The 13,011-nt window shown below is 39.7% G+C and overlaps 1 protein-coding gene across 1 annotated transcript in view; it reads left to right on the top strand.

Moving 5' to 3' along the window:
* GRHL2 (grainyhead like transcription factor 2) overlaps positions 1-13,011 on the top strand; it is a 160,165-nt gene that overhangs the window by 85,667 nt on the left and 61,487 nt on the right. Inside the window, exon 8 of the mRNA XM_080800974.1 lies at positions 12,895-12,989. Coding sequence (XP_080657100.1) covers positions 12,895-12,989 — 95 coding nt within the window. The remainder of the gene's footprint in view (positions 1-12,894; positions 12,990-13,011) is intronic.

Here is a 13,011-nt window from a genome sequence, read left to right as displayed (position 1 = left end):
GAGAGAGAATTTTTCAACCTTTCTATATACTCAGTACCTGGTACAGAGCCTGACATAGCATAGATGCTCACTAGTGTTGACTAGTCGATGAACACACTGCCATGTATGGTTTTGTGTTTAGGTAGTAACAGTTATGGTAAGCAGGCGTGGGTCTCGTTACGTGAGAAATACAACTGGGGTGGCACTTTCTCTTGCATGCTGAAAGAATAATTTTTGGTAGTATTTTTCTGATGTCAGGAGGCTAGATGTGCATTTGGTACCTTAATTTCTTAGATTTTAAATATTATTTTATTATACCACAGCCATTTTGATGAAACTAGTTTAATAACTAAGACTAATTGTTAACATAAAAATAGAATACATACATAATAAAGCAGGGGAGATGTCCCATTTTTAACTTAACTAGAAATTATTACTGTTTCCTGGAAGCAAACAAATAGGAAATTGTTTCAAAGCAAACTTTCAAAAAAAAATAGCTAGATTTGGAAATTAAAAAGTGTAATGAATCATTTTTCTTCACTGCTCCTAGGAACCATGTTTACCTGGTTCCAGGACATTATTGTTTACTAAACCCTTCCCTGTAAGGGTTTCCTTACTGCTGACAATTTTAAAGCCACAAGTGGTTAACCAGAAGTAGTGTTACCAAAAGGACTAAAGCAGGGGACCGATACTTAGAGACCCCTCTGAGAATCGTAGTAGACCCTCTGCTTAATACCGTAGAATGCTTTATTTTCTGTTTTACATCTTTTCCCCCCTACATTTACTAGACACCGTACTGTCTTTCTCCTACCGTTTTCTGTATCTTCAGCTATGGAAGACCATGCTTTCTGGTCAAACATGTAATCTGTGCTTTTATTTGATTTCATGTCTTTCGTTGGTGACCTCATTATTTTCTTCAGAGATGCTTTTAATAAGACTGCAGGTAACCTGATAGTCTCATGTTTTTAGCATTATCTGATTGGCTTAAAAATTGCAAAAAAAAAAAAAAAAACCTGGAGATACACTCTGATAGTTTCACGAGGCTCATCTCTATACCAAACAAACTACAGAGCTGGTATTGTCAGCCATTAGCATTTACTAGAAGCCTCTCTCTGGCTGCACACTTCAGCAGAAACAAATTTATGTCTTTGCAATACCCCCAAGTGCGAAATTGGGCAAATCTGAAGTTTTCCTTCTTTGTTTACACAACCTAAAACTTGCCAAGAGAAAGTTTTTGCAAAACTAAATTAAGCTCTTTGAGGTTGGAGAAACCAAAATAAGGCGAAGCTAATCTGTAGAAAAGTCTCTGAACAGGCTCCAGGAATGCGGAGCTGCCACTAGTTTCTCTGCTCTTGAAAAGACAAGTATCGAAATGAGGGGGTGCTGAAGGAGTGAGTGTCCCGTCATTGGGCAGGGATCCTGTGAGGTAGGTGCTGGTTTTCTCTCCATTTCGCAGACAAGAAACCTGCTTAGAGCAGTTACGCAGCTCTGCTTAGGGGGTGCCGATGCCCTTGAACCCTGAGCGCCGTCCCCTGATGCTGAGGTCCGCACTACAGCGGAGAACAGAGGGCAGAAGCAATAGCTTCCTTCCTTCGAAAGGCAGCTTTATCTTCTTGAAGAACTCTGTTTAAGAGAATTGGAATTTCAATTTCAAAATGATATCTAAATCTTCTAATAATTGGTGGAAAAGAAGTAAACAGGAGTAGCAGCCCGAGTAATTCAAGTAGCAGTTCATGCAGAAATCGTTCATGTAACAAACTAGAACAGCTCGTGCAGTGCTCCCCCCCATCCCCCGCCACCACACGCCTATCACACACATAAACAGACTCACCCTCCTGTGTCTGATGGGCAGCCATGGTCAGTGAGAGAGGTTGAAAAGGGAGGCTGATCTGCAAGAAACAAGAAGTGTTGGCGAGGACATGGAGAAAGAGGAACGCTCATGCAGTGCTGGTGGGAATGCAAATTAGCGCAGCCATTATGGAAAACAGTATGCACGTTCCTCAAAAAATTAAGAATAGAATTGCTATATGATCCAGGAATCACGCTAGTGGGTATTTACCCAAAGAATGTGAGAACACTAATTCAAAAGGACGTGTGCACCCGTCTTTATTGTGGCGTTATTTACAATAGCCAAATATGGAAGCAGCCCAAGTGTCCATTGATAGATGAGTGGACAAAGAAGATGGGGTATTTGTTGGTGTGTATATGTGTGCATGTGTATGAATATTATTTAGCCGTAAATAGGAATGAAACTTCCCATTTGCAGCAACATGGCTCTAGAGAGCGTAATGTTAAGCAAAATAAGAGATATACAAACACTATATGATTTCACTCACAGGTGGAATTTAAGGAACAAAACAAAGGAGAAAAAACTGAGAAACCAAAAAACAGATTCTTAACAGACGTGAACAGATGGTTCCCAGGGGAGAGGTGGGTGGGGCTGGGTGAAATAGGTGAAGGGGATTAAGAGTACACTTACCTTGGGGAGCACTGAGTAATGCGTGGAATTGTTCAATCACTGTATTGTACATTTGAAAGTAATATAACACTGTATGTTAACAACACTGGAATTAAAAGTTTTTAAAAATGGAGGCTAATCTTAGTGGAACTTGAGCAGCTGGAGGGATTGGGTTTGTGGTTCAGATTTAGTGGAAGATAATCCGTGTGAGGATTTACGGTTCTTGTAATGTGTCTGTGTCCTCTACCACCAGTTACCAAAAAGTCATTTCTTTTATTTGAATTTTCTTTAGTCCAGATCTCAAAAGTACAATTGTATGTTTTTGAAACTTATTTCTACCATTGATAGCTGCTAGTACTAGCATGGGTCTTTGAGAGAGACTGGGGTGTGTCCTCATAGAATGGCAATTCTCAAGTTTCTTACTCATGATACAGTGCCATCGTCTGAGAAAGAGTTTAGTTTTCTGTTGTAAGAGTTGGTTTAACTGGGAAGTTATGGTGTCTGGAAATATCATCTGAGGTGGGAAAATGTTGGGGACTTTGTCCTGGAGGGAAAGAGCCCCAGATCTGAGATGATTACGGTGGATTGGCCACTGTGGGCAGGAACTTGGAATCCTGTGTGCCTCTTCTTGTTCCCACACCTTCCCCTAAGAGTATTAGTATACCAAGTGAGAAGATGAAGAATGAACAACTAAAATTAAACACGAGTAATTCATGCAGTATACAAAAATAAATTACTTACCAACGCACCTATCCATGCCTTCTTGCATTTAGCAAACTGTCAGAAAGTACCAGTCACTATTTCTCAAGAGATAAAATAGTTTGAGTTAAAACTAGACTGAAGAAGTTAAATCTCACTGAAAACATACACTAATGGGAAGAGCTTAGTTTTAAGCCCATCCAAGCTTATTTAAATTCAGAGCCAGAAGCCATATAGGTACTATATAAGCATATGTATTTGTGTATATACGCATAGGATAGGACCTAGTCTCAGTTTGAAATCAAGTTTACAGATCAAGACCAGCATTTGTAAAAAAAAAAAAAAAAAAAAAAAAATCAGAGATAGTAAAAAATACTAGCATACATGGAACACAGTAATAGGCTATAGTATAAAATGCTTTCCTTATGTAAGTTTATTGTGACTATAATTGAAAGCTAGAACATTGGTTTATAAATTTCTTTGCTAGAAGCAGAGGGGTGACTCAAACACACATAAAGTATTAGATTTCGCTCAAAGGGAGAATTCCAAGGAAGATTCCTTCTTAAATGATGTTTGTGAAGGTAATACCGTCAACCATGAGAAGTAAACAGGAGTAGTATTTCAATTCCAGTTCTAATATCGAAGTCACTCAATACTGCTTACATTCTATGAGTCACAAATGATGGCTTCATAATTTCAGCCATTATTTTTCTAGATGGTGTGTGGAAAGATGCTTGTTTGAAAGGTCATATGTCATAGATATCAGAGGGCTCTGGCTTTGTCTGTAGGCAGAACTTCTTGGGTTCCAATCCCAGCTTGGCCGCTTAAAAAGTAAGTGATTATCAGGGAGGTGCTTAACATGTTAGCCTGTTCCCTATTCTATAGAGTAAGGAGAATTTAAAAAGCTACTGGTCAGCATTGTGTAAGGTCATGTTTGTGAAGTATGTACGTTTAGCACACACTTGGCTCTCAGAAACTGGTGGCTGACCCTATTGTTTGCTCAGGGACCAGGACCAAATGGTGGAAATACATTCAGAGCGTCTAAAAATCAGCTCAAGTGTCAACATACTTAAGGAAACCCGGGTTACCTCTGACTAGGGAAAAGCATGATAAAGAATAGAATGGACTCATTAGAGTTCCTATGAGTCATCCAGGCTTTAAGAAGCTGCTGCTTTGATTTTGAAAACCAAAAAAAACTCCAAACGTACTTGGACGAGGGTTTATTTATTCTACCTATTTTAAGTCAGAGCGAATGCTTCTAGAATGACCCTCGAGTGTTTCCTGAATTTGAGCTAATTCTGTTTGGTCTTTGCAGACATAGGGAAGCAGATGTTTGAGGACAGCTGGGATGGGGGAGTAGGGACCAGTATCGTTCCCCTCACCCACTAAAGGACTAGCAGAGTTTGTTCTTAGATATTATCCCTCTCTTCTTCTTCTTTTTTTTTTTTTTTTAGATTTATTTATTTTTGAGGGAGAGCTAGAGTGTGCATACAGGGAGGGGCAGGGGGGAAAGGGAGAGAGAAACCCCAGGAGACTCCTGGTTAAGCTTGGAGCCCGACTAGGGGCTCGAGCCCGTGACCTGAGATGGGGACCTGAGCTGAATCCAAGGACCCAAGCTGAAATCAAGAGTTGGACGCTTTACTGTCTGTGCCACCCAGGGGCTCCAGATATTGTCTCTCTTTTGTAGATGAGGAAATACAGGTTCAGAGAGCTTCCATAACTCACTCAAAGTCACAGGGCTTGTTGAGAGAAGGACAGAAATTAAATTCTGGTTGGTAGGTCTCCACACCCGTGTATTTTCTTCATATGCTTTGGACATCGCCCTATAAATTGATCCCCTGTATGTCCCAGCCCCACATATAAACTACCTCAGATCTTTGGCTTTTTAAAAACAAACAAACAGAACATCTTCTAAGGTTGCAATGTAGCAAACTGAATTGGCTATCATGCCGTGAGCCATTTTCAGCATTCCAGGCTCATTATTTCACCAGTCCAGACAGAATCCACACCTTTCGGAAGAGCAACAATTTTTATATTAATTATCCCATTCCTTTTAATCTCCAACAATATACACAACAAATAATTAAAAGGGATAGTTATAATTTACCAAGCACGTGAAGCTTAATTAAGGCGAAGGAATTAAGAGTTCCTTTGACGGCATTCCAGAATCACACTCACACACACAGAAGAGACTCAACCTCCAAGTCTGAGTCGAAAAACCCATGAACAGACCACCGATTATACACCAAAAGTAAAAGAATAAGACAGCAAAAGGTTTCACCATCACGGTTTCCATAACCATTAAAATAGAGTTGAATCCCATAATTTCTCTGCAGCGCGTAACTTGCCAGAAACATGTGGAAAGCACTGCTCATTCGCCCGTGCTCAGCGGCCCTTCCCTGGGACACCGCAGTTCGTCATCTCTCTTCCTCACACCTCCTATTTTCTCAAAAGGGCCAACTTTTTGAACTTTCAATCTTCAAGTTTCCTTCAGGATATGGAGACGCTTTCTTTGCTTCCTCTCTATGGCAGCACCCAACCCTGCCCTGCTCTGTCAAGGAATTTGTGATGGTCCCAGAATGTGCACTCTCTGCCTCATGGAACTTCCCGTAGGTTCTTCCCTCTCAGCTAGTTGCCATGCAGGATGTGCTGTGATTTTTCCCTACCAGGTGTTCGTATCTGGGGACAATTTATTATTTAATCTGCAAGATAAATACAGGCACTGATAAATAGTATGACCTTTAGCAGCAGACAGACCCGGATGCAAATCACAGGCTGGCCAGGTACCAGCCTCGTGATTTTCTGCAAGCCACTGAACTGCCCTGTAGGACGAGGATGCTTAACACCTACCTCACAGAGATGAGGTCATGTTGGTAAAAGACTTGGCACAGGCTTGGCCCTCGGTAAGCTCTTGGTTTATGATGTTTATTATCCCAAGAGCGTTTGCATTTTAATGTCACCAGATAATATCCGTATGCAAAGCAGTGGATGTTTCAGGATGGGATTCTGGGCATGGGTGCAAGCAGACATCTTGGAGCAAGTGGTACTCTGGGCTCACCATGTAGCTAACTGTGTGGTTTGTATCCACCGGAGGGGGAATCTTTGAAGAAAAAGAACAGTCTGTCACATGGATTTCATCGATAACTGATAGTGGACCTCAGTGACAGATGTGGCTTTCTCTAAGACTATATGTGGATTGAATCAGGTGCACCTGGAGGATTCAGTTGTTCCCGTCTGCTGTAGAACAGTGCTACCAACGTGTAGACCCCAGACCAGCAACATCGGGAGCTTGTTAGAATTGTGTTAGAATGGCACATTCTTTGCCACATCCCAGACCCACTGAATCACAATCTCAGAGAGTGAGCCCAGACCCCTACATTTTACCAGAGCCCTCCAGGTGATTCTGATGCACCGCAGCATTTGAAAAGCACCGAATGCTTGTACACACACAAGCCTGTATGCTTTGGGAATCCAGAAATATTCATTCTGCGTCTTTGGGGAGTCTCCGAACAGGCCCTAGAGAACGTGTATGGCTTTGCATTCCCATACACGTCACTTTGACATTCCAAGGACACACACAGCCTTAGAGAGGACCCAGAAAAGTTTGATTGTCACCAACCACATGACTTCAACAGTGAGATAAACTTTGTTCTTATTTCGTTAGATAGACTCCCATTTCTTTCATGGTTTCATTCTTTTTTGACGCTTTGGGTTGTATACTTTAGGGTTCTTCTGTGTATAAATTACTAAGAATAATAAAAATTATCTTTTTTTAAAAGATTTTTTTTATTTATTTGACAGAGATCACAAGTAGGCAGAGAGGCAGGCAGAGAGAGAGGAGGAAGCAGGTTCCCTGCTGAGCAGAGAGCCCGATGTGGGGCTCGATCCCAGGAGCCTAGGATCATGACCTGAGCCGAAGACAGAGGCTTTAACCCACTGAGCCACCCAAGTGCCCCGAAGAACTACCTTTAAAACTCAGATTAAATTGGCATACATTTTTTTTGACACCTGTTTTAGCCAATTATAATATTGCTCCATGATGCTGAATTTTGGAAACATCTAAGTCATTTTCCTATTTATAGCCTCATTCTCACTAAGATGTTAGTATTCTTTGGATATTTATAAACCAGGGTACAAAACATGTAGTTTTTATGGAGCCTTGTCATCTTTTAGGGGGAAAAATCCATTCAAAATGTAATATGTTCAGAATTAAGTGCTTTATGATTTATTTATTTATTTATTGTTGACTGGGGTAATTACTTTTCAGTTGTGGTGGCTCTCATGCAAGAATAAAGCCAGACACTCAAGTCACCTGACTTGTAGTTATAGAAGGGAATCCCAAGTGCAGGAGGTTGAATGGTGACCTTCAGAAGTGATCTATGTCCTAACTCCCAGAACCTGTAAATAGGACCTGATTTGGGAAAAAGGTTTTTAGAAATGTGATTACATTAAGGTTCTCAAGATGATACCATCCTGGATTCGGGTGAACCCTAAACCCAATGACAAATCCTTAAGAGAGAAGAGGGGAACAGACACAGAGACACAGAAGGGAACACCATGTGAAGACAGAGGCAGAGATTAGAGGGATGGGTGTGTAGGTCAAGGGACACTATGGGTCACCAGCAGCCGCCAGAAGCTAGGAGAGAGGCACGGAGCCTATCAACTTGCAGAGCCTCCAAAAGGAACCAACACTGTCAACACCTTGATTTGGAATGTGTGGCCTCCAGAACTGTGAGAGAATAAATTGCTCTTGTTTCAATTACCAGGTTTGTAGTAGTTTGTTATGGCAACCCTAGGAGACGAAGCTTATTACAGCAGCTCATCACAGCTCATTTTACTAGTTGAGTAGCTATCAGCATTTATAAAATTCGGGTTTGGAAAACTTTCTTGAGGAAATAAGTTAAGGAAGGCTTAACAGCAGGCTCCTGGATTTCTGTTTCTATACCATGAGTCATAAACCTTTAAGCAAACATTAACACACTTTTCAGAAATGAGAGATATATCTATTAGCATTTTATTCATTGGACAATAAAGTGTGTCGACAAAGTAACATCAGTGTGCAGAAGCTGTTTAGTTTTCAAAAACTTTCATAGTTACAAATGATAGCAGAGCTATTTACTATTTGTAGGAATGGCTTAGAGACTAAAGATGAACAGATATTTCTTGTTTTGCCTAAGGTTAAGGAAAAAGGTGTGGGGCACTTGGGTGGCTCAGTCAGTTAAGTGTCTGCCTTCTGCTCAGGTCGTGATCCTCAGGTCCTGGGATCGAGCCCCATGTCCTAGCCCCATCCCCCCCCCCCCCCCCCCCGCCCCACTGCTTGTTCTCTCTCTCGCTCTCAAATAAATAAAATCTTTAAAAAAAGAAAAGGAAAAGGTGTGACATCAGTCTCTTAGTTATATTTTTGGTTTAGAATGCTCATGGATACATTCATTCATTCACTTACCCATCTATTCAGCAAATGTGTGGAAGGCATTTTATCTGTATGATATTAAGCACTGAAAAAAAAAGCAATATTTAAGAGTGAATAGCTAATGGGAAATGCTGGTGATAAACAAGTAAACAAATAAATAAAATATTGGCACTTGGTATAAAGGAAATCAGCAAGGTAATGTAACCACCCAGTAAAAAGTAGCCTTTCCAGTCTTTTTTTTTTTTTTTTTGTTACTGGCATAAAAAAGCTTATTAAACTTAATTGTGTTGTTCTTTTATTTATTTGTCTACTTATTTATTTTCTCTCTCCTAGTGGACTATAAAAGCCACATGATCAGGAATCTAGTCTTGTTTCCTGCTGTTTCCCCAGTGTAAGGACACTGCCTGGCACATAGCAGACACACAGTACATATTTGTTCAATACATTTGCTGATGAAGTGAATATGATAGAAACTGACAGAGGCCCTGTGCCAGATGAGGGGACCTGGAAAGCATTGTGTTTGTGTTTGTATTTGTATTTGTAATCCATTTGGTTTGAAAATCTTTGGTCAAAGTGTGTGACCAAACCATTTTGGTTTATCTTTATTTCTAAATATGAATGACATAGCTTTTTTTTTTTTTGAAGATTATTCATTTATTTAATTGACACACAGAGAGATCACAAGTAGGCAGAGAGGCAGGCAGAGAGAGAGGGGGAAGCAGGCTCCCTGCCGAGCAGAAAGCCCGATGGGGGGCTGGTTTCTGATCCCAGGACCCTCAGACCATCACCTGAGCAGAAAGCAGAGGCTTAACCCACTTAACCCAGGGGCCCCTGACATTTGTTTTTTAAATTTACAATTGACCTAAAGCTGTTTTAAAAATGTATATTAAAAACTTATTTAAAAGCTGTTGAACTGCATTAAAAACTTCAAAAGAAAACTACAAGACTGTCTTTTAAAACAAATAGGTATGAAGAATTAGGGAACTCACTTACTTTAAATTCTGCAGTCCACTTCTCCCTTCAGAATTTTAAGAGATTGGTTGCCTGCTGAAAGCACAGATTTGCATTTAAATCATCCTAAATAAAGCCATAAAGCCTATTCTAAATTTGTAAGGTGTGAGATTGTTTTCCTTTGCTTTCTATTTTATCTCTTAGCTTTAGATATTTACTTTAAAATCAAAAAGAAAATTTAAATACCGTAAGAGAAAAATGAGCAGAGGATCGAACAAGAAGCTGTTGTGATAAATGAATACATTTTAAAAACAGAGAAAGAATATAAAAAACACAAAGAGCCAAAGAGTAAAGGAAAGTCTGTTTTACCTCTTTTGCAATTAGGGAATTGAAAATTAAAATAATGAGGTACCACATGTTGCATATCATTTTGGAAAGAAACGGTTTGGGGAAACAGGAACTCATGCACTGTTATTGTAAATATGTATTAATTCAACCTTTCCAGGAGCAATTTGACAAAATGAATTAAAAACCTTAAACATACATTTGCCTTTTGACCTATTAATTTCACTTCTGAGAATATAACTTAATGAAATAATGAAGTATGTGTGAATATTTAGCCATAAAGATAATTAAATGAAGTACTCTTTAAGGTAGCAAAGTATTAGACATCATTTAAGTTACCAACAAGAGCAAAATAAAGTTATGGCACTTTAAAAAATTCAATATAATTGTATTTGGCAAGTATAAGTATTGTCCACAAGTTTCTTTATTGACTTGGAAAGATGCTATTGGAAAGATGCTATTCTTGGAAAGAAGTATTAAGGGGAAAAAAAGTAAATTAAAAGTAATTTTTATAAAAAAATTAAAAATGATTTTTCCAACATTGTGTAAAAGTACATGTTTTGGAGAAAGGGAGATAGAGACTGAGGTAGGAAAGACATGAAGTCTATACATGGATGTGTTTTTAGTGCTTGTTTGTGGATAAGTAGATTGTCTAATTATGGTGAACGCACAGGCTTTTGTATTATAATGTGTGTGCTTTATTTAAAATGTAAAGATATGTAATTTTGCTTTAAAGTTTCCCTGGGTGAACCAGTAGAAACTTGGACAGAAGCCATGAACAGGCAGTTTATATAAATAGACACCTGGTTAGCTATCTTGGATGTGAAGAGATGCTTGAACTAACAAATGAAAGAAGAAATGCAAATATTACGTCAATAGGATATCACTTTGTACCCATTAGATTGGCAAAAAAAAAAAAAAAAAAAATTTGGTGAGAAAAGGGGCAAATAGAATTCTGATAGAAATCTCTACTGGCACAACTCAATCTTGGGAATGGGTCTGGAGGGCCATTCTGGAGAGCACATTAAGTGGGTTTTTCTGGGATTAGCCATCAATCCAGGTCCTGGGAATAAGAAAACCAAATCAACCTGACTTTATTTTATTATGAGTTAATGTGGATCTGTTATTATTATGGACTTTGTTTTATTATTATTTATATCATGGATAGAAAAAGCAGATAGGAGTACTGCTTCTCTCAACCTAATTCAGACAAGCACAGTGAGGTGTATTACTAAAAGAAAGTAGTTAAAATCTTGATAAAGGATCCCATGAACTTAGATTTTATAATAAACAAGGAGGAAATGGATTAAAATGATCACATCTGTGAACTTGAGGAAGGCAGACTTCAGAATGGCCCAGCATTAACATAACTTCTTCAAGCCTCAAGAAGCTACCTGCCCTGGAGTGACAGAGCAGCCTAGAAGGACACAGCTCGAGGAAATGACCATTGGGCCAGAACTATGTCAGATTTTATAGGCAATGACCACTGTATACATCCTGGAAGTCAGTCAAAATACCTGGCTCCTGTCCTAGCTCAGCAAGAAAAACATTCAGAAAGATTTTATAAACAAAAAGACCTCCAAGGATCATTAGAATTGAGTCTTCCTCTGGCCTTCACTGTGGGGCTGGAGTGTGAAGGGCACAGAGACATGTCCAGGCCTGATTGTGAAGAACATGAGAGGTCATAGTGTAAGTTTTAATCTCATAAAAAAATTACAAAAAGCACATCATCTGAGTTTCATTTTAGAAAAATAACGATGGGAGCTTTGAGAGAAAGAACGTTTCTGATTACGTGACCACATTGTGAATGAATCAGACCTCAAAGGAAAGCAGATGGTCTGTGCACCATGATGCCAGCCAGGCAGGACATGGCCGATGTTCATGCAGTACAGGATTGAGGTGGGCCAAAAGTCGGGGGAAAATCCAGATGGTAAGCATAAGCTAAAACACTCCAGAGGTAGTGAGAATTAAAACTCCGAAATATCATGTCCAGACCTTAATGCCAGGTAAGGCAGTGACAGTGGAGACCATAAAAAGTAAGGTAGTGTAGTCTGTGTACCAGAAAGCTGGAGACAACCGAGGGGTCCGTATCTACAGAGAGGGGGTAAGTAACTAGTGGCCGATGGTTACCATGGAATTCTTTGCAGCTGGTGTTAGAACTAAGCATGCACCACCAACAGTGTGATTAGATCTGAAGAGGTTCATAGCTAGAGTTGCCAGATAAAATATATTTGGTGCACCCTATAGGGTGCCCAGGTAAATTTGAATTACTGACAAACAACAGGTACCTTATAAGGATAAATATATCCCAAATCATGGCTAAATCTGGCCACTCTAGCCATTTCACAACACAGTTGCTGAAAATAAAAGCTATGCACACAGCCAAATCAACCCAACTTATTTCCTAAGAATATATAGCAAACACATCAACAGCTGTTGTGTTTGTGGGAGAGGAGAGTGGGTATACAAATGAATACATAAATATTACATAAACAAAGACATTAAAGAAGAGAAGGCTTTGAATGGACACTTGGTGATAGTGGGCTGAGTGTGATGAACTCAGCTCTGTCTGCCTAAGTCCACGAGGAAGTAATAACGGTTTGCCTGCGCTCTCCCGGAATTTCTTCCCCGAAGTCCTGCTGACACTGCCCGGCTGATAAACAGCTTATTCTGTTCTGCAGAGCAATCCCTGTGGAATACTCTGGTACTGGCAGCAAAATTAAGCCCTGGGAAAGTGAACAGGTGAGGGAGTGGGTAGGTGGCATAGGATTCAGGAGGGGATAAAATTAATAATTTTATAAACCTCGTAAAAAAAATGAAACCAATAGACAGATCTTAAGAACATTGCTTTAGCTAGATCTCCTTTTCTAATAGAGGAACATTCTTATAGGGTAAATATTAGTAAAAGAATGTCAGCAAGCACAAATCCTTAACTGTTGCCAAGAGTCGCTGCGAGAGTAGGCAGATTCTCCCCATTGACAAATGACAGCTCAGTCCATGCCACCGAGTCACCTTTACTTTCTTAAAGCCTTTTCCTTTTTTAATGTTACAGCTGATTACAAGGAGAGCTTTAATACGATTGGAAACATCGAGGAGATTGCGTATAATGCTGTTTCCTTCACCTGGGACGTGAACGAAGAGGCGAAGGTGAGTGGAAAAATAGTATTGA

This window comes from Martes martes, assembly GCF_963455335.1.
Source record: "Martes martes genome assembly, chromosome: 4".
NCBI lineage: Eukaryota > Metazoa > Chordata > Mammalia > Carnivora > Mustelidae > Martes > Martes martes.
This window is presented reverse-complemented; position numbering and strand designations above follow the sequence as displayed.